The sequence below is a fragment of the Eretmochelys imbricata genome, chromosome 1 (assembly GCF_965152235.1).
Source record: "Eretmochelys imbricata isolate rEreImb1 chromosome 1, rEreImb1.hap1, whole genome shotgun sequence".
NCBI classification, from domain to species: Eukaryota; Metazoa; Chordata; order Testudines; family Cheloniidae; genus Eretmochelys; species Eretmochelys imbricata.
In genome coordinates, this window is record NC_135572.1 from 191,844,836 (window position 1) to 191,872,305 (window position 27,470).

At 40.7% G+C, this 27,470-nt stretch overlaps 1 protein-coding gene across 1 annotated transcript in view; it reads right to left on the bottom strand.

Moving 5' to 3' along the window:
- Positions 1-27,470, bottom strand: part of EPHA3 (EPH receptor A3) — a 297,851-nt gene that overhangs the window by 260,594 nt on the left and 9,787 nt on the right. Inside the window, exon 2 of the mRNA XM_077807293.1 lies at positions 16,405-16,469. Coding sequence (XP_077663419.1) covers positions 16,405-16,469 — 65 coding nt within the window. The remainder of the gene's footprint in view (positions 1-16,404; positions 16,470-27,470) is intronic.

Genomic DNA, 27,470 nt, shown 5'->3' on the forward strand with positions numbered 1-27,470 from the left:
GGATAGCACTCCCATCATATTCATTTTCTATCCCCATGTTTTCTTCTCCCCAAATTTCTCCCAGCTTTCCATGTATCAACATGCATTGAAAAAAGTTAAAATAAATCTGCCAACGTTTGAGAAACAGAGATAATTGGGGTGGCTTGCATTCTACCCTCTGCTATAATTACAGGGGAAAACAGTATTTTTATCCTATCTTTTTTCTACATCAGGATGACAATTGCAATTATACAACTGTGCAAAATCGTTGCCTTACTTATTGTCCTCTCTTCCCACACACCCTCATTTCTTTAATAGCCCGTAACATTTGTATCATAGTGACATCTCAAGTAAGCTCACCCCCCCAGGTTACCAGTTTATGTGAGGAGCTCTTTTTGCATATAATAGACTAATATTCAGGACAAAGATTCAGATGGTCCATGCCGGCTGATAGTGTCGTAGTGGGTAGGTTTGCAAATGGGCTGTACATTCATTTTGTGAGCTGCCTCTCACTGCCCCCTGCCCCTCCCAATCCAAACAATACGATGATATAAATTCTGCTAATGTTCACCCCTGTAGATGTTTTCATGGTCAGAGAATGTTCTCATTTGAAAATCATTTACTCCTGAATAGATGCCACTGAATTACAGTGCCAGCAGGAGGGGCAGAGTTCAGCTCCTCCACAAAACATTCCTTCAGGCTACAGCATATTTCCACAAATGCGCTGCAGTCTGTAAATTATTACAGGTTTCATAGTGAAATTAAATTACCTTCACGGATAAATAGCAATAAATGCAACACAAATATTAATGCAACAATAAGGGTTCACAGCTGAGCCACAAAAATATCAGGAAATGCAAAAGCTCAAGTTTCAGCAGCAACATGAGCTTAGCCATGTTGCTCATCCTGTAGGTTTCATTTGTCACGGGGTGGATGCTCCAGTGAATGAAGTAGATCCAGTTCCAGGACAAGGGTTGCCATATGGCCAATTAGGAGGGTGGGGCCACACCTGGGGGTGATAAAGAACATGGGGAAAATCAGAGACATGGAGACACCCACTGAGTTGGGAGAGCACAGACTGGAGGAACAAGGAAAGTGAGCTGCCTGAGTCAGTCAGAGGCAGGTGAGAATTGCCAAAGACAGAACTACAGGGGACTGTACTGGAGAAGGTCCCACAAAGAAAGAGAAGGTGGTTCCTGGGAAAAGACTGAAGGCAGGAGAGCAGCAAGATGGGTTTGCTGGCTGGCATCCCCAGGTCAGAGCCAAGGCCAGAGGGCTGAAGGGGTCTGAAGGCAAAAATAGCAGCAGAGAGAGATGTCTGCTGGCTCTGAGCCAAGGGCTGGAGACGGCTGAAGGAAGGGGAACAGCAGAGGATCTTACCCACTGACATCTTCAGAGCTTGGACAGCTGGACTCAGAGGAACCGTGAGAGGGCCAGGAGGAGTGAGGGATACTCCCCAGGCAAGGAGGCTGTGGGGGTCCCTGCTGGGAAGAGCAAGGGCGTGGGGTGGCTGTCGTGATTACACGAACAGGAGAGGACTGACAGAGCCTGGGTGTCCTTGAAGATGTTGACATGTGGTATCTGGGGCATTGAGGGATGAGATGTCTTGAGTTTTAATGACTGCTTATGTTGGGGACATCCCAAACCCTGCAAAGTTTAAGATTTTCAAATTAGGGGTTTTGGTTCAGGCCTAACACTACCGTTAATAGGCAATGAAAAGAATGCATGCTCACTGGATTTCTGTGCATTGAGCTCCCAAATTAGTGTCAAATCCAGCTTCTCTTAACCATACGAGTATCCCAACAACTTAGTTTCAGCTTCCACTTGCATGTACCCTGTATCCCGTATTCAGTTCTCTCAAATTTGGTTGTTAATTTCTAACATTTCTCATTCAAATAACATCATGAACATATTCTTCAGTGAAGTCTATTGCCTTGCCGCATTTCAGCGTTCAACTGTTTTTGATTTGTGTAAGACAAATGTAAATACATGTGGTCCTCTTCTTTACACCAAGAAATAGGTTTATTTTTCCAAACACACAATTCAAAAGTTAGTTCCATTTTTTTTTTAAATAAAAAACCCACACCCTTCATCTCAGGAAACCCCCCCCCCCACTCTTTTGGGCAGAGACATGACTTAGATCATGATCTACCTTGGAGAAATTCATGGGAGGGGGCAAAGGGTCTAGGAAACTTTCCAGTTTCTAGACAATTGCCTCATCTGATAAAGGGTCATTTTGTGGGCAGAGAGTGAGTAGGGGACATGGGTTCTTAATTTTCCAGGAGCTCAAGAGAAGTGAGCCTTAAACCTGTGAGGTAAAAACCTCTGCAAGGAGGGCCTGATCCATAGTGTTCTGTTGTCCCCTCTTTCCCATAAAATCTGCATTCCTTCAGGAACCAAACTGCTGTTGGTCAAGTCCCCCCATTGTTGAGTAACCGCAACTACAGGTGGGGTACAATGGAAGTGAATGCTGCTTGAAGGTAATTTCTGTGTTGAAACTTTCATCAGGAGACAACGCCAGAGCAGCTACACTCCAGATCCATCCCATTTCTTGGATCCCTTCTGCAACCCCAGCTGGGGTTCTCTGCATGTCAGTCCCCCATGGAAGCTAACATGGTAATGGGCATGTCATCAAAACCTAGCAAGACCAGGCTAGATCATCTGTGTCACCCACACAAGAGAAATTTCAGCAGCAAGGAGTAATTTCAGACTATTGTGAGTGATAAATAGGTTCTAATTTAAATGTTGTAGCCTCAGCTACAGAACTCCCAGAATCACCAATATTTGTTAGCAGCAATTAAGTAAGTAGGTCTCAAAAATTAAGGCACACAAAGCCACTATTGAAAATTCAAAGCAACAACACTTAAACCTGGACAGACCTGAACACAGGTAGAGTGCTGGTTGAAAGCTAATTTTATTATAGAGCTTGTACACTGGCATTATAGCAGAAAGGAATGGCTAAGGGGCAAGAAAAGATTCCTCAACAGCAAAGATAAGTATTTCCCTTTTCTACATGAGATGTAATGTGGCTGATATTTGGAATCTACAAATCTGATGCATTCATCCGATTAGCATGTATATCCTGTACGTAAAATCCTTTATTTTGGTTTTAATTTATTATTTTGTTTTAAAATCAAAGATCATATGCAGAGCTGTTCCAAACTTCTTCCTTGGAGTCTAAATAAAATCCATTCTCAGTCATTTGAGGAAGAATTGAATCAACTGCCTCTACTTGCCCAATGAGTTGTGCGCTCAGCTCACCAATCACACTGTAGGGTAGTGTGTCAGTACGTGTGTACACAGACTAACCAGCAGCTGATGATCATTCTGCATCTCTATTTCCTTTCGGGGTGTATGAAAATCAACTCTTTCAACAGCTGGAAAATGTAGCTCCAGTCTGAGTGCCATCAATGGCTATTAGGCAGGGAAACTAACATATTGATGAAAGGACCAAATATCATGTAGCATAGTACAGCAAAACTCACAGATTTCATCACTGTGCTATGTGTTGTAAGACAGTATCTGCATATCATGCATACTGCCTTTGACCTCACCATGCACCTCACTTTGTGCTTAATGGTAGTTCAGTCACAGACTAAGAACAGTGAATATAAATAATACAAATAACCTGCACTTGTATAACACCTTTCATTCCAAAGGATGCCTTTTGAGCATAAATTGAAATACACAACGTACTCCCATTTATCCGAAACCCTATTATCCAACCTCCATATTATCCAAATCCCAGCATGAGATACAAGCCCTCTAAAGCAGGGGTTACCAAACTGTGGAGCGCAAACGTTTGGGGGAGGAAGGTGCACAGAAGGGTCCGGGCCAGCCCCCTTGGGGAGCAGGGAGGGAGCACTACACATCCAGCTCCGCTCTGCCCCAAGCCTCACTCCTCCCCAAACCCCATTCAGCCCCCAGGCCTGTTCTGCCTCCAGGCTCAAGCCAGCCCCCATAAGGGGCAGGGAGGGAGCGTCACACGTCCAGCCCAGTTCTGTCCCCTGACCAGCTACACCTCCAGGCTCTGCTTCACCTCTTGCTCCAGTTCCTATGCCATCCCCAGTTCTGCTCCCAGCCCAAGCACCACTGCCAAGGAAGCCTTGGCTGCGCAGTAATGGAGGGGGGCACAGACAGATCCATTAATAGTAAGGGGGCTGCGTGACTCGAAAAGTTTGTGCATCACTGTTCTGTAGCACATATCTCATGCTGGGGGACAATGAAAGGATTTGGATGGGGACAAATAGGTTCAGATCATAGAGCAGAGTCCCCCAGCCAGTACAGCGAGGACTCCTGCTGCAGGGCAGGGAGCCCTCTGCAGCCCTGCTGTCATGAGCGGGAAGGAGCAGGGGCCATGACAGTGGGGCTGCAGGGGGCTCTCTGCTCCGCTGCAGTGCTGGTGACACCTGATCCCAGCAGGTGCAAGGTGTTGTGTGGGAGGCTGCAGTCCTGGCAAGGCAGAGCAGAGACCTCCAGTGAGCAGGAAGAGAAGGAGGAGGAGGGGAGGTCTGCAGGGGAGGCCACCCCACTGCTGAATGGTTCCTGAATTCTCAAGTGTATGAACTCCTGATTATCCAAATAAAATCAATGTCCCCCCAGGCTATTTGGATAGTTGGAAATATACTGTAAACCACTTATCAGCATTACTTCGCCCAGACCCAATACATCTCTGCCTCTGGGGCTAAAACATAGCAGCTGCTTAAGAGAACATGGCAAGTCTAACCAACTTCAGGGCAAAAAGTGAAGAAAACCACCATGTCCACTCGAACGTGGTTAGATCAGTTTTACCTGTATTCCTCCAGCATGACACTGTCCATTAAAAACGCTGTAGGACTGGTTTGATACACTTCTACAATATTGCCTCCTACTAAACCATTAAATCAACTTCCTGCAGCACCCAAATATTCAATCAACATCTCCCAACTAAGTATCGATTCAGATCAACCATGTTTAGCCAGTGAGATCTGATGAGATCACAGTATAAAATGGTCTGGCTGCAGGTTCTCTGAAATCTGGTAACATCCAAATTCAAAATTTATAACTTATTTCACTTTTTCATGTTAATATTTCCTTGCAATTAGACACATTCTTTTTTTTCAGTTCCTGTACTGATCTGTTTAGTGTTGCTGCATGTTCCCCCCCCCGGCCCCGCCCGCCAATATCTGCAACACGCTACCCATAGGCAACTGCATTTTAGGAGAGGCCTAAGTGCTTCAAATATATATGGTTTGTAGAGTGCTTTGGATCCTTTGGGATGAAAAGCGGTAATATGAATGCAAGCTGATATGTCCAGCTAAACAGGTTTTACACTTTTTCTCCCTCTCAGCTCCTTCGACCCCCCTCAAAAAAACCCAGACAACCCTGGAAGTATCTGTATACACCATAAGTGTAAGTATCAAGTCAACAATATGGGAGTAGCTATGCAAATGAGACAGAGTAATGGTAGCATGGGAGTGACTGTTGACTAGAACAGCCCTGCAATGCTCCTAATAAAAGCATCCTATCCCAATTATTATCCAGTCCAATAGCCAGATTATTATCCAATGCAATAGCCAGATGAAATGGCTATTGGATGAAATTATCCAATCCAACAGCCAGATTATTATCCAATCCAATAGCCAGATGAAATGTCTGACTTTGTTGTTAATGAAGTTCCTTATCTGCACATGCTCACCATACCTCTCCCCCTGCTAACTCACAAGACATTTCTTACCTCCCCATATATCTGATGAATATAGTCACTTCTTTATGGTCATCTGCTCAGATTCCATTCTGAGCATTTCCCGAACTCAGCACAAGCCACTGCTACTTTCAATCCCTGCTTCAGAGTGGCACAGTGCATGAGGAGCAGGACTCGGGAAACACAGATCCCACCCTCCTGTGAGGCTAGGTAGGATAGGGACTGCTAGGGGTATAGCAGAGGAGGGAAGGGTGGCAGAGAGGAAACTGGAAGCAAAGGAGGAAGAGCTGATTGACACTGGTGGAGATGGATGTCTTTGGCTGCCTGCTGGGGTTAACAAGAGGATGAAGCAGTATAAGTGACTGGAGGCACAGAGGAGCCCTAGGGTCTAGGCCTCGAGGAAAGGGAGAAGGAGGTTATGCTAGTAGTGCAGTTATTGCCGGGGACAAGCAGCTGAACTCCTAAAATATCGTAATGCACACTTACACGGCATGGCTTGGTCTCCTCTGGAGGCTGGCCAAGAGAGGTTGATGAGCCTGCTACTGAGCTAACAGATTTCCGTCTTTAAGCTCAGGCCGGAGAGGCTCATTGTTTTTGATCCAGAAGTCCAGGGTTTCAATTCCTGATGCTGAGGGGCTTCAGCTAAAAATACTTCACTTGCCAGCTTCAAAATTAGACTCCATGAGGAAGTGGGCAAATGCGATATTGCCAGACTGAATGAGACGTTGTCAGAAGCCTGAGCAGACTGAGCTAACTGCTCCTGCAGTTAATAAAGTGCTATTCCCTTGTCCTCAGCCAATCTGACTCCAGAGCATTTGTAAAATATGACGCTACCTCCATGTACAAGATGTACTTTACAGTCCCGCATTTTGTAAAACAAGTTAATGTGTTTACAGAAGCCCACATCAATTAATAGGCAGAACTGGACAGCAACAAGGAGGAAAATAGTATCTGTGAAGGTAGAAGGGAATGGCTGCATTGTCAAATAGATTGTTAATGGGGATTGTCATTGAGTCCTTATCAAGGAGCATTGCCTGACGGACACAGAAGCCGAAGCAGAGATAATGCCTACTTGGCTCAGGCCCAGAAGGCTGTATTATCAATTCCATCATTTGCCAGTACATCACCTCCAATAGAAAATTATTCCATTTATTCCTTTACCTCCAAGTGTCCCTTTAGAAAGTAATCTTTGATTTTTGCCACAAGTCAGCTACGACACATGCAAACTAGTCCTCACAAGTGACTGGATTACTTGTTTGTGGAGAGACATTTAATTTTAAAGATATTATTGACATTTTAGAAAATTAGATTAATTAGCCACAGACAAACAAATTAGATGGTAAAAGTTATGAGGCAGTAACAGCAACATTATCAAGAGAAAAAAAATTACAAGGGATTTTTAGTAGAAATTATAGCCATCAGTTTTATGGCTCAACTTGTTAGAAAACATTTATTTTTCCCTAATCTTTCTCAGAGTAGTCCTGTCACAAATATGATCTACTCTTCGCATTTAAGACACTATATGACACACCATGTTTTTCTTTTTGTTTCCCAATCATCTTTAGTATTTAGTTATTATCTTTTATGCAAATAAATTCTGCACAACAGAGAATTGGAGACATTAGAAACGTAAAGGTAAAACATTCCTTTAGAAAGAGAAAAACATTCAATGGTCATCTCTTTTCTGATAACTTACCACAAATGGTCTGAATTTATCCTGACAGACTGACAGAAATAAAATTCCTGCCCACAAAGGAAATTATACACTTTCTAAGCTTTGAAGTTCAAAGGAAAAATGGGACTCTGGAACGTGTACAATCCTAGTTCCAAATAAAATCTTTATTTAGGCCTTGGAATGGAAGTTGAAACTTGCATTTCTTGAAACCAGAGAAAAATGATACCCAACCTGCAACAACCTATTATACAAATAGCAGAATGATTGATTGCATAACTAATGAAATAGGATGGACTTTCAATATTGCCCCCCAAAACTAAATAAGGGAATTGCACTTCCTCTATGGTTATCTGCTTTTTTGTTTGTGTAATATTCTTTTTTTAAAATAGAAATGCAGCAAATAATTTGAAGCAGCGTGGTAATGAACTGAAAAGGCTAATGTCCAAAAGGAAAATAATAATAGGAGATCATTGCTGTGGGAAAGAGCAAATTTGAATTGGAATAAAAATGAATTTTCTATTACTCCACAAAGAGTTATCAAAAAATGTGGCAAGATACAAACATTCCTATAATCAGATTGAATTTGTAAATCAGTCAGTTTAATAATCAAAGGAACACAGATTAAGATTAGAATATACTAAGCAGTCCAATAGTTTATATAATGAATTTGGCAGTTTTTCAAACATTTTAATGAGAGGTTTTTCATTAATATTCACTCATTCCATAGCACTGCAAAAATAATTCACAAATCTATATGAATGTCAAAATGTTTTCAAATTATTTCCACACCTCCTCTTTTTCATTTAGCTCCAGCTAAAAATGATGATGATGTCGTTTTCTAACTTGTAAACCTTGGCTTGGACTTTTTATTCTAAAAATTGGTTTTAGCAACTGAGGTTAATATACTGGTCAAAAAGCATCAAAGCTGACTAATGTACCCAAAAAGTCTGTCCTTGAATGTACGTGCATGGTTTCCATTCACTTCAACAGAAGCTGCGAACATGTATCTGATAAAGAGTGATATTGCCATTAGGCTTACGCATCAGAATTCAAACAATTTAAAAAAAATTGTATTGCATATCCTACGGTTAAAGCTCTAAAGTATAGTAGCCTTGAAGAGGAAGAGTTTACAGTACAGACATGACTCTTTGACTTCAGCTATCATTTAATAAAATGAAGAAAACACCGACTCAAAAATTTCATCTTCACAATCTGACTCATGGCTGTGACAATTTAAATGAATGACATTTTAGTTTAAAATACTGAGAGAAATTTTAAAAGCTTCATGGAAATACAAAGCAAAAGTCTTCACTTTACGGGTGAGAAACACTAAAATCTGCCTTAATATTGAAAATGAAGTTTCAATCCAAAGGAATGAGAATTTACACACACATTTATACATAGTTTCAAGGAAATGAAGAAAAAATATGTAGGGTATGAATTGTAACACTGCTCTCAAATTTAATCAGAAGATCAGCCCAAAGGTGAAAATGCTATATTTAAGATATATCCCAAACAGCACATTTCCAAGTGACCAAGAATCATAGAACACATATGTCAAAAAAGTTGATTTCCCTCAATCAACTATTCAGCATATGCAGGAACAATATACTGTGTGATTCACAAAGACAGAATCCCAGATGGTTTTTTTCTGACAACCAGTTGTCAGAATACTCTGTCTGCATTTCAGATATCATCCACAAGCACTGAAAGCTAAAATGACAGTATACAACCTATACAATTGTTAGGAAACCAGAATTCATGCATAACATTGAGAACCTAAAAAACAAACGCGTAATTTTTAATAAGAGCTCAATAACCTCTAGAGAATAAGCAGACACACTACTTTAGACAGTAAAACACATCCTGTTTCCATTCTGAAGTAGGCTTAAATATTTAACAATAAAGTAGATATTTTCTATTTTATTTTTTTGTCTTACACAATATTTAGCATTCATGATTAGTTACTTAATTTTTGAAGTACTTTACTAATGTTTCATAAAAAAGCACACAACACGCAGCTGAGTTGTGTAAGTACTATCTCCTTTTCACGCAGGGGAAAAAGTGAGAAGATAAGTTACTTGTCCAAGGCCAAAGAGTGAATCTGAGACCAAGGTATCAGTCAACTTTAAATGCCTAGCAACTTAGACCTAGAAGACTAAAATTCATCTCCTCCATGGGATCATATGATAGTTCTAAAGGTTTTCACACAATCACCTGCTCCCCCAATCCTTGATCTGCTGTGAAATGACCCATCTCTGCAATAGCTTTTTCATAATTAATAAATATTTACATTGCAATATGAAAATAAATAAATAAAAAATGCAGATGAAGCTTGTCCTTTTTCATCTGAGAGACTGCTATCAAAGACAAGGACCCAATCTGGATCCATGCTGTATCCAAGCTCTCAGGACTCCCTTGGGCACCAAGGATCTCACAGTGGCTAGAGTACTCTGCTTCTTTGATGCCAATATTGGAAGAAAAATGTATCTTGGTGGATGTCTCTTCCCTGTGGGTTGTTTGATCAATTGGCTTTTTACCAATTGATCAAACTACCCACCAAGGACTTCTTTTGCTAAAGGCAAATACAACCACAAAGATCTCCTTCCTCCACATCTAGTTAGGAATGACAACCAAAGGGATACTTTACACAGATTCCTCTTCCTCTCTCTCTCTCTCAAATCCCATGAAAAAGACCAGAAATTGAAGATGGTGTCATGTGCCAAGTATGTCAGCTAAAGACAGGAAACAGAGCAAGTTTAGCTGGGGGCTGTCATTTCAAAGTTAGCACTCTGGTATGATGGAAATATTGTTTTTTCCCAGGAGGAAAGGGGGGGGGGGCGGAGAGTCTTTTTACAGCATCCTTTTAAAAGGAAAAGGTCTCAGGAAAAGCACACATAGTCCTTCCTTATTCTGGCCCAACTTCAGCAAAACTTGATTAAGCATGTGCTTAATTTGAAGCATGTGTTTAAAAAAGTCCCACTGAAATCAGTGGATAGAATCAATGCTGAACAAGGTAGAGTTAAGCACATGCTCAAGGGCTTTCATGAATCAGGGCCTCAGTAGGACTTCATGGGTCTAAGTCAGTGAAGAGAAGGGAACTACTAGCATGAATAAAGGACCCAGCGCTGAATTTGTGTCTTTGAATATTTTTCCTGTTGGGAGCCTGTTAGTTTATTCCTTAACCTCCCTGAAGTTAAGGCATTTGCCCAGGACTTGGGAAACCTGGGTTCGAGTCTCTGCTGCACCCTAGATTTCTAATGTGACCTTGGCAACTCAGTTAGCTTCTTTGTGACTCATTTCCCCATCTGTAAGATGGAGATACTAGCCCTTCTCTCCCTCATCAGGGTGTTGTGAGGATAAGTACATCACAGATTGTGAGGCGTGCCAAGATGACAATGATGGGGGCGGTCCATATAAATTCCTGAGAGACACAGAACAAAGGGATGTGGGACCAGATTCCAATATGACAGACTATTTTCAGCCTTTTGAAAAATCTGAAATAAGCCATCTTCCTCATTCTCATTAAGGGTTGATCCTGCTCCCATTCAAGTCCATGGAAAAGCTCTCACTGACTGTAATGGTGCAGGATCTAGCCCTAATTGGGCAACCCACATTTTGCGGGAGTGGGAAATGCTGTTCTTCTCCCTAATTGGGATCTGTAAGTTCTCTCTTCCAAATGCCCATGAGTGTGAGGGCAAGGGATAAATGGGCACACAAGCCAAAATGTTCAAGTGTCTATAGTAAGTCCCCTAATCTATAATTAGGGACCTCAGTAAGTCCCTTGAATTTCAGCAGTATTGAGCAACCACCAGGGCCGGCTCTAGGTTTTTTGCTGCCCCAAGCTCCGAGAGCACAACTGCTCAAGCCCCACCCCACCCCCACAAAAAAGGGTGACCAGAATGCCGCCCCTGGAATTGTGCCGCACCAAGAACGTGCTTGCTTTGCTAGTGCCTAGAGCCGGTCCTGGCAACCACAGCTCCCAGTAAAGTCAGCGTGAAGCTGCAGGTACTCAGGGATCATAAATGCTACCTATAGATTTAAGTGCCTTACTTCAGGCACCCAAAGTTCGAAAATTTTGGCCATAATTTATTAATGGTGATTATATGCAAGACAAATGTATGCACAAATAGGTAAAGCATATTAACCATATATGCAAGGAGTGCTTATTTTCTATGGTTAGTAACAGAAAAAAAATACAAGAACTGGTTTTATCTTTTTTTTTCTGTGAACCATAGAGAAAACTAATACATTTTCACAGCCAAAAAACATTAATGGTAACATTTAAAGATTAGGCCATGCCCTAATGATACTGTAGTACATCTAGTACCTTTTATATTCAGGTCATGTCATGAGGCGGGTACATGAAGGTATCTGAGATTAATGTTTACCAAACCAAAGAACACTAACCTAGGGCCAAATCCTAGTCAGCTTATTTATGCAAAAAATCACCCTGAAACCAATATGACCACTCACATGAATATGCAGAACGGGATTTGGACTCTACTCTTTTTGTCCTGCATGAATTATCCATCCCGTTTGTATTGTATATTATTAAAAGTCACTTGCTTTTTTATCTTCCCAACCCCCCCCCCACATCTGTGCTGCTGTAATTTACGTGAATTGCAGTTAATGATCAGTTGCGTTATGCTTAATCAGCATATCAATAATATACTCTGTAAAGACTAAGCAGCTCTTCCTTTTTCCCCGTTCAATGAAATCTACAGACATGGAGCGGGTATTTGACTGACAGGACAAAAAGGTTGCAGAGGCAGGTGCTAGTGGTGGCAGCACAGGATACAGGCTTTGTGGCTGCTGCCGATCACATTCAGATATAAGCAAACCCAGCTATTCTATTTTTCAAAACAGTTGCTTTGCCGTCTGGATGGGCCAAGGTTTTATCTTGAACTGGTCTGAATGAGTTTGACCAGATCGGTGTCACTGATGCCAAGATTACGGGGGATTGTGGGGGATGGCTCAAGGAATGATCACGGTCTTACAGGGCCATATTATTAACCAGGGTCTGAAACACTGCCATCAGGGAGTTATGTGGGACACATAGATCTCTGAATACCAATGAGCTATAAATCTTAACATAAATATTCAGGAATTTCTCAATGCTTCTGTTATATAACCCCAAGTAAAATCAGATTTTAGAATGAGATGTACCACAGAATACTGAGCATGACAATCACTTCGAGTCATTTTCTAGAATCGGGTAAAATGATTAACCTGAAAAATCTCTATGAGATACCTTTTGATAAATCACTGGATGGGGGGTTATTTATATAAGTAACCCTCCTCAGCATCTTGACATTTATGGCTTCTGATGGGAATACTGCTGGATCTTGGAAAAGAGCTGGCACAATACCAGCATCCTCATTTGTGAATCACAGCCTCAAGTGTAGCTCTATTAGCTTTACCTTGTAAATCACTACCTCGCTATTAGCAATGCTTCAGTACGATGTGACATCTTTATTATAATGTTTTTTCCACTGAAGTTTAAGTTCATATTTTAGTTAACTGGAAGACAGATGCAGCTGTATTTACAGGGTTTAATTAAACCAGTATAAATAAAGGACTATGAAAAGGATGTTTCACGTTTCCACTCCCATTTAACTTTCCTATTATTACATCACTTTTATGGCACAGTTCATAGTACTTTCTTTCTCTATTTCTATTTTTTAAAATTTATATTTAAAATTTTAAGCTTAAAATATCACAGCATGTAAAGGAACACAGTTTGGGGCCTGGTTCTGTACCACAATCACACCAAGATAAGAGATATAAGTGAATTTACTATTCTGTGACTTCAACCTAAGAATCTCATTATTTTAGAAGCACATCAGTACAAATCTATGTGTATTGTACAGTTTTGTTCCGCAGGGATACTATGGTAGGTAGGAACCGCACATACAGGAAAAGCTTAGGCAGATTTACCCAAATCAACACTGACTTGCAAAGGCTAAAAAAATTGCTCTATGGGATATGAGAGTCCTGGTAGAGTAATCTAGCAAGTCTATTTTTCTTACAGCCATCATGATGCCCTGTATCATTCCTCTGCCAGCTGCTTTGCCTCTTGCTGCTTTAGGCCTCCAAGGCAGGAGAGGCACAGCTGCAGGGAGATCAATGCAGAAGCGGAGTAGAGCAGAGAGGCTGCCAAAAGAACCAAATGAGGCTTTCGAAAAAAAATACAAAATGGAGACTAGAAACTGATGAGCTAGGAAATAGCTGGGAAGTTCTGTCCTGTACACCCAACTCACCAAAAGTTGCTTATTGAACAGTCTGACAATAACCATTGGAAACTTTTCATTCTGGAGTGGGATGGGTAGGAAGAGGAATAGTATAATCCAAACACTTATTCATGGTCCCATCTGGACACACAGAGATTTTCTTTGTGTAAACATTTTAAACTATTATTTTAAGGCATTGTGATCATACAAACAATACTATTTAGCATTTCCAGGACTCTAGTTATTCGCAGAGTACTTCATAAACATTAACTAATTCTGTCCTGTGAGGGAGAGAAACAAGTGTTGCTATTTCCAATGTACAGATGGAGAAGTAGACTAAGACAACTTGCCCAAAGCTACTGAAGGAGTCACTCACAGAACTAGAAGCAGAACTGTGGCGTTCACAATTCCCAGGCTTGCATTAAAACCAGGGGCCAGATTTTGACATGATGATCAGAACACACAATTGGCGGCAGATTTTTAAAATAGTACACTACCATCTAGGCATCTAAGTGTATTGGCCAGGTTTTCAGAAGCATTCAGCACCGAGCAGATCCTATTGAAAACTCATTATACTGAGCAGTTAAAAATGGATCATCCTGGGAAATGAAAAATCTGATTTAAAAAAAAAGTCTCCTGCCAATACCGATGGTTTGAAAACTAACTATTCTGTGTACCCATCATTTCATTTATGTATGTACCATGTCATAATTCAATGGATTTCAAACAAATTCAGATAGGGGAAAGTGCAGAACACCACACACTGAACTACAATTAACGCTGCATTATTTATAGGGAGGCCTGAGGTCAGATTTTCTAGCTCAGCACTCAGCAGTTCCCATTTAGATATCTAAAGAAGTGGCCACTGGCCTGCTTTTTAGGAGTGCTCAGCGCCCAGTGGCTCCCACAGAGAACGCTGAGTGATGACAGGGAACATCCATAAAACAAAACAGATGCGCAGAATAAAGTTGACAAATGAGCAGTTTTGTCAGATTTTTTTATTAATATTTTAACTGCCCAACAGAACTTTGAAATCTGAGACTTCACACACTAATAACTTCTCACTCCCATGTTAGTCATGTGAGTCATCTTACACCCTCGGACATGCCAGAATCCTGACTCAAATCATACCACTGCCTCCTCCAAACAAGCTGATGAATCACAGGATAGTGATGTTTTGGATACTCTAGAAGATTGGGCATTCGGTCAAACTCAAGGTGTGATAGGAAGAAAGGCAGATAAAGATGACAGGTTTCAGAGTAGCAGCCGTGTTAGTCTGTATTTGCAAAAAGAAAAGGAGTACTTGTGGCACCTTAGAGACAAATTTATTTTAGCATAATCTTTCGTGAGCTACAGCTCACTTCATCGGATGCATTCAGATAAAGATGAGTGATCCCTGAAGTATGGATAATGGATCACCCATAGTAAAATAGGAGATGGAAGTACCTTCAATCTATATTCTAATATCTCCATGAGCAAGAAGCAAAATGGCTATTTAAGTAACATTTTTAATCAAAACTACCAATAATCTGGAAGGAAAAGAACACAGAGCTCTGCCCCAATTAAAACATACTGCATTGTTTCATCTGCTGTGTGCCAAACGGAGCTCTCAGATGCATGTGTGCAACGCCAAGTAAAGACTCCACCAAATCCAAGGAGAGAATTTGGCCCCAGGTGCTTTACTGTCACATTCAATTACTCAAACAGCAATAAAAAGAGTATTAGATTTCCAAATGGCTCTTTTTTTGTACATTGTTCTTCTAATTTACAGTTGGGAAGGGATGGGGTGAACACCAAGAATGGAGAGGAATAATTTAGTATGGTACCCAGGAGCATGACACAATGAGGCATAATGGAACTAAATAAAGAAAGGAATATTTAGACTGAATATAAGGGGGAATCTTTCTGACTAAGACATATATTAAGCTGTGGGTTACTTTCCCATTGGACAGTGAGAAAGCTTCATTACTTGGGATTTTAAAATTGACTGTGCAAAGAATCTTTTTAAAAATGTACTCAAGTGAACCATCCTCCACTGTGAAACAGGAGTACTGGAGTTTCTTTTACCTACTGGGAAATCATAAAGTTTCAGCTATCAAATGGCTGACCGCTCCTTCAGTAATAATAATAACAAATAAAGAGGTAAATGTTTGGTAAGCCATAAATCAAGTATTTAAAAAAACTCAATCAAACAGAATTTATACGTGTCTCTTTTGCTTCAAAAAGTTTAAAAGCTAGAAGTGTAAGAATCCTAACACTAGACAATTTCAGTTACAAATAAGAGATCCAGTTGAATTTGTTCTAGACAATATTAGAAAATGTACAAGAAAACACACAAAGAAATGTATCCAGATATTTGCCTAACTTTTACCACAGAGAGAACAGCACCTTTACCAGCAAAAAAACCCCAAAAAACAAAAAACAATAAAATAGACATTTGTGATATCTACTGAAAATTGGTCTACACATTTCCATGTCAGTTCTAGTTTCATCTAAAAGCATCACTAAGAAGAATAGTTCCACACTACATATTAGAAATGCACATCATACAGGGAGGAAGATTTAAAGACAATTTGCATAAAATGGGGAAGCCCCACCCCTTTAATTCTTCTCATTAAGGATGACCTCACCATGGGGATTACATGCAGTATGATGTATGTTCTAATGAAAAGGTAACATACTAATACAGCACAAACCATAATTTCAAATTTAGAATAGACTATTTTTGAAGCTCCAAAGGGCCCCAGCATAGCGTTGTCTGAAGAGGAAACAATAGTTAAATAGCACATTGATCTGTAGCAGCACTTTCCCATTTCACAGTCTAGTGAACTCACCCCATGTGATGGGTAGGAGATCCAGCCCAGCTCCCCTTGAATTGCTTTTGAATCCAGCAGATTAACTATAAAAGAAGACAAAAAGAAGAAGAATGAGTTTCATTTGCCTCTGTCCCTTTAACCAGTTACTCTCTACTAAAAGATGTGTTTATTTGGGGGCCTCGTGAAGTCGTTGATTTGTTCAGGTGGTCAGACGGTTTACTACGAAAGAGATGAAAGGATCCGCTTGTTTATATTAAAACATTGTAAGTACAGAGGAGGTAGAACTTTTAAAACAATTGGCAAAACTAAGCAATGGATGGATCTCTGTCCAAATCATTACAGCGAGAGGGCTCGGGGGAAGGGAGAGGAGGGAGGAAATTGAGCTGTTCTATCTGCAGCATACAATGCAAGGTTCTCCCCTCATATGCCTGAAATTTGTGTCAATGCATCTAACTACATAGGTGAGATGTGAATATTTAAATCTTTGATTAAAAGCTTACATTTTCCCATATATACTTTTCTCAACATACAAAAATAAATAATAAATGCTGACTAAGGGCTTTACCCTTTCTGCCTTCTGATCAGATTGATTCTCCAAATCATCTTGCACTAATGGAGTATTTTCCAGAATTATATTAAGTAAAATATTAGATATTTTTAAACCACGGTGCTTTAACTTAAAGAAAACTTCTTAAAGATGACTGCCACTGGATAGCTATCATCAGGGTTATCCTTTTTCTTTTAACCTTCTGTAGAAGAGTGCAGATTTTATTTTGGAATACCTTTGAAATGTAAAGTATCTAGTTAATTAAATGAGTTTTTTTTAAGCTCTAAAATAGATCCAATAAAGCCCATTATTCCCTGATACTGCTATTTTGCAAAAACAAAAGCAAGTTTTATTTGTAGACTCTAGTCAAGTGAAATAACTGATCAGATGGCTCCACAAACTACACATTTATTTATTAACGTGAACCAGGACAGATGAGCCCAACACACATTAGTGACAAAGAGTCATTGTCAGTCTTAACATTAGCACCAGTCAATGAGACATATTAATGCACAACAACAGGGATCCATGCATCTCTAATATTTATCATTTACAATTTGGGATTTTTGTTTTAAATATAAAAACTATTGACAATGACAAAAGGAAGAAATCTCATTCTATATACAAGGGAGTTTTAACATCTCAGTATGATGTGACTTTCAAAAAGAAATAACCACTGTAATCTAGGCAGTAATATTGTAGGGTTCTTCTGTTTTTAAGCCTGAAGGGTTGTCACTGTTCTCTGGACCAGATGGTGTGGGCACTGGTGCTCAGAGAAAGGAGAGGGATGGGATTAGGAGGGGGGAAAACCCTGAAATTATCTATAAATCTGTTAAGTAGAGCTATCTGTATTAATTTTGGCATCCTTCATGACTTGCTATTTAATTATGGCCATTACTAAGAAAATAAAGCAATTAAAACTTTTTTTAAAGGTACCACACAGGGGAAAAAAGGGGTGGGAAAAGACGGATGTATGATCTCAGAAATAGACAAAAACAATACATCATTATAAGGATATAAATATATTTTTGAAATTGTGTTATTCCATAGTGAATGAGTTATTCTCCAGTCTGTGAAAACAAAAGTACTTCCGTGACAATTACATACCCATTTTTAAAGAAAATTACATTCTGACTTATTTCATTTTTTCTAAGGCCTGGTCTACACTACAAATTTAGGATTAAATAAACCGTGTTAAGTTGAACTAATATTGTATGTGTTTACGCTACCAAGTCCTTTCCGCTGACCCAAGTGGCCTGTAAAGTTGACTTCTGTACTCCACCTCTGTGAGAGGCATAGCGCTTGATTCAACATCTATGGGTCGACATGGGGATAGTGTAGACACTGCATTGTGTAATTCGAATGAATTGGCCTCCAGGAGGTGTCCCACAGTGCTCAGCTGTGACCGCTCTGGAGAGCACTTTCAACTCCACTGCACATCAGCCAGGTACACAGGAAATAGCTGCTCCCCTGGTAAAGCCTTGGGAACTTTTGCATTTTTATTTCCTGTTTGATCAGCATGAAGAGCTCACCAGCACAGCTGATCATGGAGACTCAAGGTCGCAAACACGCTCCAGCATGGAGCACACAGGAAGTGGTGGATCTTATTGCTGTGTGGGGAGAACAGTCTGTGCAGGCAGAGTTCCGATACAGCAGAAGAAATATTGACATCTATGTCAAGATTGCGTGGGGCATGGGTGAGAAGGGCTACACCAGGGACATGCAGAAGCACCACGTGAAAATAAAGGAGCTTCGGCAAGCGTACCAGAAGACAAGGGAGGCAAACAGTCACTTTGGTTCTGCCCCACAGACATGCCACTTTTATGAGAAGCTGCATGCTATTCTTGGTGGCAACCCCACCACTACCCCAAAACACTCCATAGATAACTCCCAAGAGCCCCAGGCGACCTCGAGCAACAACAAGGAGGACACTGTTGATGAGGAAGAGGAGGAGGAGAGTGCAAGGCAGGCAAGTGGAGGATCCATTCTCTCCGACAGCCAAGTACTGTTTTTAATCCTGGAACCCACCCCCTCACAGGACCAGTTGGCAGCGGAACATGATGCCGGGGAAGGCACCTCTGGTGAGTACACATTTCCAATCAAACCGTAGAGGTTGCATGCTATTATTTTTTTAGTTTAATCTACACAAAAGTAGGTGTAGTGGGTTTCTGGGAAGGGCTGCCTTATTTCGTCCACCACGGTAGGACACTTTCCCATGCTACTCCAGTATTAACTCTGCTGGCATCATTGCAGCATAAGGACCAGGTCTGTACTCAGACGCTTGCAGCATCTGCTCCCTTGCCATAAAGTGTTGATCCACCAGGCCAAGGAGGAAACATCTGCTGTCCCTCTTCCGTAGCTTGGGCTCCAGGGAGCTGTGGCATCTGTGTCAGAGTGCTTGACAGCAAAGCAAATCCACCAATCATCCTGACTAAGCATTTAGGTCCCGGCGGTCTCCTGCCCAGCTCCAACTGCCATTCTTCACAAACTCACTTCTATCAGACTAATGATGAGCATAGCACTCCACTTATTTCAGATGGTACCTACCATGGTTGCCATTAAAAAATTCTCAGTAGCCAGCAATTACCACACTTGAGTATGAAACATCATAGCTTCATACAAGGAGGGGGCAGAGGGTGCAGAATGATGGCAACCTCGGCCCACAAGGACCACAATGTCTCACCCGATCTCCTGAGCTTCAAGTCCATCAGCAAAATCCCAGGTCTTTTACCTCTGGGAGCTGTTCATTTTATCCCCTTAATCACACTAGAAACTGGCCACAGGGGACACCAGCAACAAGCCTGGTTGCACCCCACCCAAGCTAGGTATTATTATTTGAAGAAATGGAGTTTCAGGGCAAGACATAAACAAGGGAAGCATACAGGTATGACAGATATGTGGGGGAGGATAAGCTACTCACCCCTAGCACATTGGATTTTCCAGTGCATTTTATGATTTTATGGCTATCACTAGGTAAAACGGCCTGTGGTTATAACACACTCACTTTAACCTACACCTCACAGCTGAGGAGTTAACTTGATTGCATGTCCAAGTGGCTCAGCTGCATTCCTTTCAGACACATGTTTGATATCTGCATGTGTGGATATGCTGTCTGAGTTGGCCTCTTTACCTCAATACAAATAAAAATGACATGTTTGAAGTTTTCCCCATCCTAACCATTAGTGTACATAGCATTCATTTATAGAACACTATTCCCAAGTTAGAATGAACAAACAAATTACAGAGCAGGAGAGAGTCTGCAATTTAGACGTAAAAATAGCAACCAAATCAGCTAATAGTATCCATCTGGGGGGGAAGTGGGAATTCTTCCAAAGGGGAGTGAGGTGTTGAAAAGCACAGTATTAAGCAGTAGCAGCCAGGTTATCATCTGCAGCATGCTGAATGCACAAACTGAATGCAATAGAGGTCTTCATCTAACTTCCAGTTCCTTTTGTCCCTGCTTCCACTTTTCCCATCCCCCAAAACAGAAACACCAGACACACCACTTTCACATGCATCCCACACATTTCGCTAACACTGGCAAATATTTATATAGTGATAAATTCAAGAAGGCAAAAGCTATGCTCCAGACCCGTCATTCTGATTTTGTGCTGAGCTTATTGATCAACTTTGTACTGTATAATCTTGTACATCCCCCATCACTTTCTGGGAGGGGCCGAGACTGAGAAGTCTACTGCACGTTACATCTCTGGTGGAAAGGGATCAGAAAACCTTATGGACCCTCACTTGACTAACCAGGTTATCCCCACTCATTATAAATGCAACCAATTTCTCTTTCTCTGTTAAATGGTGGGAGGTAAGAAGAAAGAGCGCACGGGTGGAAAACAGTCAAAGAAAAAAACCTGAGGGATATGGATTGTCCTGGTAAAACATCTTGCCCTTTGCTCTGTGAAGTCATCAGTTGTCTAATGGGATTCATATTGGAGGTCAGAAAATCTCAGTCTGGCTTCCACTGCATAGGAACACAGAGATAATTTCGTTTCTCAAAAGATTTAGGTTATCAAGAACCTTACTCGAATTTGAAGACAGAGCATTTTCCCCCTAGAAACAGCCTTCAAAGAGATTTTCCCCCCAGAACATCTTTATCTGTATCTAGAAATATACCACTTTCCACCCCACCTGCCCCCCACGTATTACTTTTTAAAAATAAATATTTTGCTCACTGGAAAAAAAAAGTCATGAGATATTCAGCTCATTTGTCCTAAGGCCCAGAGGAAGAGCAAAAACATGCAATCTCATTTCCACGTACTTCAATACAGGGCAAACAATTAATTCAGCTAGACCTTATTAGGCTGCAACAGGCACAATGCATGGCACAAAGGCATGGAAGAGGAAAATGATTGATACAACTAGACATCGTGTGTCACAACATGATCCATCATGCTAGAGATCTAGAGGGAGGAAATTCTTTTCCTAGAATATAAAATGTAAGGACAAAGACAAATAAAAATGTGAATTAGATGTTTGTGGCCTAAATCTTTTTGCAAGGAATTACTGGATTATAATAAAGTAATATGTCAGATTATTGAGATTATTGACCCACATAATGAAATCACTTCAAAGATTTCATTAGATGGGTGGTAAATATACCGTAGTATACTAAGACAGCATGTTGATTTATAAAATCAACCTGACTAACTTATTAAATGTAATATAAACCAACATCCAGCCAGACCGTCAGCTGGTGTGTATCAGGGCAGACCAGCAGGTTTTTAAATATGCAATTAAAATACTTCTTAATTAAGAACAAAAAATATATATTTAAATTGAATCTTATGTGTTTTAACATGAAAAATCAGGTGACCTGCATAAAGTTTGAAAAAAAGTAGATAAGGTGTGCAGCTATTTACATGACAGTATTTTTTTCTGTATGGGAAATTATTATATCCAAGAACACTATTAGCATAACCAGGAACCACTACAGTGAAGTCAGTGGTGGCATAAACTGTTGCAAGTGCACTGAACATCTTGTCTGATTTTTAGAGATGTTGATTTCAATAGGATCTGTGGATGCACAGCATGTCCAAAATCAAGCTACTAACCTCCCTGTTTTGCTAACTTTGGGAAGGAAGGAGGGGTGAAGTGTCTAATGGTTATGACAGGGCACTGAGAGTCATAACTCTTGGTGTCTTTACAGTTCTCCCATTGATTCACCTTGTATCATCTCAGGCAACTCACTTAAGCTCTCCATGCCTTTGTGTCTCTACACTTCTAAAATGGTTGGATTATTTATCTACCTCAGAGTTGTGAAGTTTATTTTATTAAAGTTTTAAGTGCTCTGAGATTTAAGCCTGCTGAGTCCAGTCCTGCACAATGTTCAGCTTCCTCAACTCTCACTGACGCCACTGAGAGCTGAGGGTGCTCAGAAACAGATTCTATTTCCATGCCAGCTGGTATTATCGAGCCGGAATCTTATTTAAAATGTTGCCTTCAGAACTGGCTGTTCATTCCTTCAAACCTCCAGCCTTACTAGCGTTGCAATATTTAATTCTTTGGTCGGTTTGTTACTGTGGGAGATGTAATGTGGACTTCAGCTGAATAGAGACAATGCCAGGTATTGCTGCTTTAAACCGTTTTTTTCTCTACAAAATGTTTATGCCCCATCTGGGGAGTGGAGGGTGTCACTGGTATACAATTGTCATAAAAGAATGGCAGTTATCATACCAAGGAGAAATGAGCGCAGAAGTGTTCTTGTAAGACAGAGATAAAAATCAACAGCTCACTAATACCTCAGTGCATTGCACTAGTCCACAACACATGACTGTTTTTAAAACAATGCTAAATATTGGTGAGAGGGACTTCATAACCTTGCTGCTTGCCAGTATTTAAATATCACAGCGATCTACAAAATGAGCAACAATCACAATTCCAGCTTTGGGAATTCAATGGCTTTAGTCCTTTCATATAACGGGCTTGTTCACTGTACAGTATGCTATGGCTATTTATGCCATATGGCAACGTGCCTGCAATGCTGTCTATTAACAACATGTTCTTTCCTAAGAGCCTTGCCTCCTTGCCTGCTGCTTTGGGCTCCAGAGTAGTCGACTTCCCAATTTAAGAGAAACCATAATAAGCTACCTCAGTTCAGGCTGTGCTAAATTGTAAGAAAGAATCTCTTCCCAGAGCTTGGAACAGGAATATAACACACATGGAATACAAACTTGCTTGCATTTTTGTAGGTATTGTAGTACAAGGAACTAGTGAAATGAACGGGTTTGAGATGTGTTTGATATACAGGCCCACTGACAACAGAAACTCTAAATTTATCGACTTGTTTCTGTTCTCATGTATACCATGCTAAATCAGGAGTAATTTCACAGAAGACAAAAGAGTTAGGCAGAAAACTAGGAAGGGATCAGAATCACATTCTCCACCTGAAAGAGGCAGCACTTCAAGGAAGACGTGAGGTTCAAACTTCTATAGTAAACCGAATACAAAATAAATACATTCCCCATCTGAAGAAAAAACAATTAACCAAAATGTTGTGCCAAGGAGAACCATCCTGAGGTAGCCCGTGTTTCATAAAAACTGGAGGAGAGAGCCTGCCAATAGTCAATTTTCAAGATCTAAAGTACAAGGATTTGATAACAGCAGCTTTGTTTGTCACTAAACATTCCCCAGTCATGTGAGGTAAGAAAGGATCACTGATTTGGCTAAAATAAATGATTTTTCAACTACTCAAACATTTTTCAAGTTAAAGTAAAACAACACCATGTAAATGTTAGAAAGTCAAGGTGGGTGAGATAATATCTTTTATTGGACCAACTTCTGCTGGTGAGAGATTTACCTCACCCACCTTGTCTCTCTAATATCCTGGGACCAACACGGTTACAAAAAAACACCGCATACACGTAAATGTTGTCTGCTCTGGTTAATTTAGAATAATATTAGTTATTAGAAAAATGCTAGCAAAGGGGAAAAAACCTTATTGTGGCTATCCAACACAAAAAACGAGGATGTTCATAACCAAAATATGCTGTGTAACTCTCTGGGAAGCAAAGAAGGCACTTTGAAGCAGGAACCTAGCCAGGATTTGGTTTTGGGGTGGGACAGAGTGGAGTCTGTTCACATACTTACATACATTTTTAGAATGGTAGCCTCCCTGTTGCCAGGACAATCCGCACCTGAATTTTTATACACTTAATCAACTATGTGTACAGGTCTGAGGGTCGGCTCCTCTAAACTACCAGATTACAGGCAGAAGGGAGGGAGCTGAAGTTGCAGTTGCTCAGATTTGCACCCAGAGTTTGTTTTCTGGGTGGAAATGGCAACTGCAAACAGGCAAGCTGGGTTGTGGCCAGGGTGAAGACATGCCCCATTGTGTACAGACATCTGGGACGAACCATCATGATGGTCAAAAATAAGGTAAAGGGTTTCTATGGAATTTCTGGTTATGGACAGGAAGCGGTTTGGAGATTAGGAATTCTGGCATAAACAGTTCTAACCAATGCTATGTCCCTGTTCAAGTAACAGCATTCAGAAACAACATGTGATTCTAAATTACCCTTGCCCCAAATCCTTTTAAGTAGCTGACTTGGGGCCTGATTCTCTACTCATTTACATGAGTATATATTCATAATAGTCCAGATTCTGTAGTGACATTAGAGCCACTTTATGCTGCTCAAGTGGCATAAAAGGGCCGTAGTTCATGCTGCAAATGCCCAGCTGAGAACTCCCCTGGTATAGGAGAAGTCTGCTCTGTCCAAGTGTGTTGCTCTGGCACCTTTGCCTCCTCAATCTCCGGCACATGGAACATGTCAGGCATCTGGTCATGCTGCACTCCACCTATCCTTCACTGGTGTAAGTGCCCTAGAAACCCCAGTAGAAACTTGCTATTTCTTATGCTCTCCTGCTCAGGCGCCGCTAAGATTTGGCCTTTTGTGCTATACAGTTCTCATTCCAAATGTGGACCTTAGGGGGAAATCTTCTGGCAGATTAAGGCCATGCCATAGCCTTTGGGGAGACACACAATTGTAGTGAGAACTGCAGTTTTTCTGCTATGCCCCTCTTATGTTGAACAATACAAAATAGGATTTTGTGCAGAGCATTACAAATTTGGCAAATGCCATTTTCAATCTGTGGTTAAACTGCTGACTACAGAACTGTACAAGCAAAGAAAAAAAGCCACATCCAAAAAAATGAAACAAAAACAACTTGCCGTAAAATTGAGTGCAGCGGCAACCGAGACAGAAAACAAACTGGAGGGTACAGGCCTCCATCATTCTGGCAAAGATGTTTATTACATAACAAATAAGCCATGCCCCAAATCCAAAAGTTATTGCTATGAACTCAAATAAAAAGCACAGCCCAACCATATTCAGATGTGTCAAGTTACCTTTCAAATTATTAGTGTTCCAGAAATCTATTTTTATTAAACGGTAAGTTCTCTATATTAGGTTAAATCATTTATTGACTTTTTGTTACTTGTCAAATCTTGCAACACTGATATTTTGCAACTTCTGGCAATTGGCCTTGTACTTCAGGAGCAAGAGAATTTCATTTTTCCCTCAGTTTTATTCTTTTCAGCAAACATGCTCCCGAACTCCTGGTGGAGCCAGATTCAGGTAGTCTGTTCTTCCTAGGGTTGATCAGAGAAGGTACCAAAATAGGAATCTCATTGTAATTCTCTCTCATGGGACTGTTGTTAAGCACTTAACGAGGGGACTCAGCACACTGATGAGCACTACAGAAATGCCCACAAATAAAGAGCTAGATTATAAACTGCAATGCCCTAGGACCAGACTAAGGAGGAACCTGTGACTGAATCACAATTTTCCCCCGACTCAACGATTGCTCCATACAGGAAGTACTTTGCTGCTGGCTCAGATCAGTAACACATTTCCTCACTCCCTCTTCCCTCGTTGGCTCAACTAGTGCTAGCTGGTAGCCAAAGGCTCTATCCACTCCTCACTCCTGCCCATTCACTCTCCACCCACCTGCACGGGCAATGGAGATGTTCCACAGGGCTGTTCTGCTTCCAACTCTGAGACCCACCAGATGTAACACCTATACAGCTGAGTTAGGGTCAAGTTACATCCTTCTAACTCCCCTGCACATGTACAGAACAAAGGACAATTGTGCCCTCCCCCCAAAGGCGTGCTAAACACTATGAAATCCTCACACTAAAGGTGTAGAAGAGCAAAATATTATTATTGTATTTAAAAAAACCCATAAAGCTGAAAACATTTGGAAACAAGAATTAAAGTTACTAAAATTTTGTTACTGCAAAACGTAGAGAGCTCACTGCATGCTAAAATACTTTCCCCCTCATCTCAGTGGGGGGGGGGGGGGAAGAGTGTTCAGAGGATAGCCATGAGATGCAAAATAGTTTGATGTATAAACTAATCTATTTTGAGCATGATCCTACAGAGTGCCAAATGCCCTCAAATTCCCATTGAACTCAGTGGTTCACAGAAAGACCATGCCCTATTTCTCCCAGGATAAAAGAAAAGGCACATGTAGGCATCTCTACTCAGAAAGCATCAACACTGAAATAGTAGATGTTTTGCCAGTCAGTAGAGAGCAGTTTTGGCAGAGATACATGGTGGATTTTCTCACACCTGTCTGTGTTATTTTGACAATTTGCCTAGAAAATATTTTTATGTATGATCACCACCAGAAACATAAATTGATTTTTCTCAGTCTTAAATTCTTACACAAGAGGAGTACAGTGCTGTTAGTACTGTGTGTAACTCACTCTCCAATTGTATAAAAACACATCATTGGTGTGCTGGAACACAACATTTATCAAATGGGCCTAATAAAGTTTCCGTTTTATTAGCCTCCTATTTCCTGTAGAGTTGTTATGCTGCCAGTTCTTTTCATTACGCCAGGAATATAAAAACTAAGAATGGATGAGCCTAATGAGGTCCAAACTGCAATGCAAACCTTCAACTTATTTTTGTGTAAAAAAATCATTCTAATGCACAAAGATTTCCTGTCAATTAAACCTATTCTTCCTCCCTCCTCCAGAGCAGTACTTACAAAAAAAAAAAAAAAAGTAGACTTGCCCACATGAGCACTCCAAACCCAAACGGGCACAATATGTCTGTATTCACATTGCCATTCAAATTTTCTCCCCTGCCCCTTTTTCAGTGTTTCCAAATCCCTTAATACCTGATTTCAAGTTCAAGTTCGAAACACTTAGGGACTGATTCTACTGTTACTCCGTGTTAAATCAGGAGCAACTCTGCTCACTTTAGTGGAATTACACTGATATAAACCAGGGTGATTTCAGAATCAGGTCCACATAACTAGGGAAGGTGTGAAATTAGGAAAAGGCAAGTTTACCCTTCTATAAGGACCAAACATTATGAAATGCCAAATGCCACACAACTGACTTCAATAGGAGCTGAACACTTCCCAAAAGGGCCTCAGCACCTTGCACAATCAAGCCCTAAAATTCTTCCTTTGGCCATAGCCTGCACTCCCTACTTGAGATAACTTATGGAAATCTGTTGTATGAAACCTTGTATGAAACCAATAGGAGTTTTGTAGAATGGGTCTCTTTTTGGGT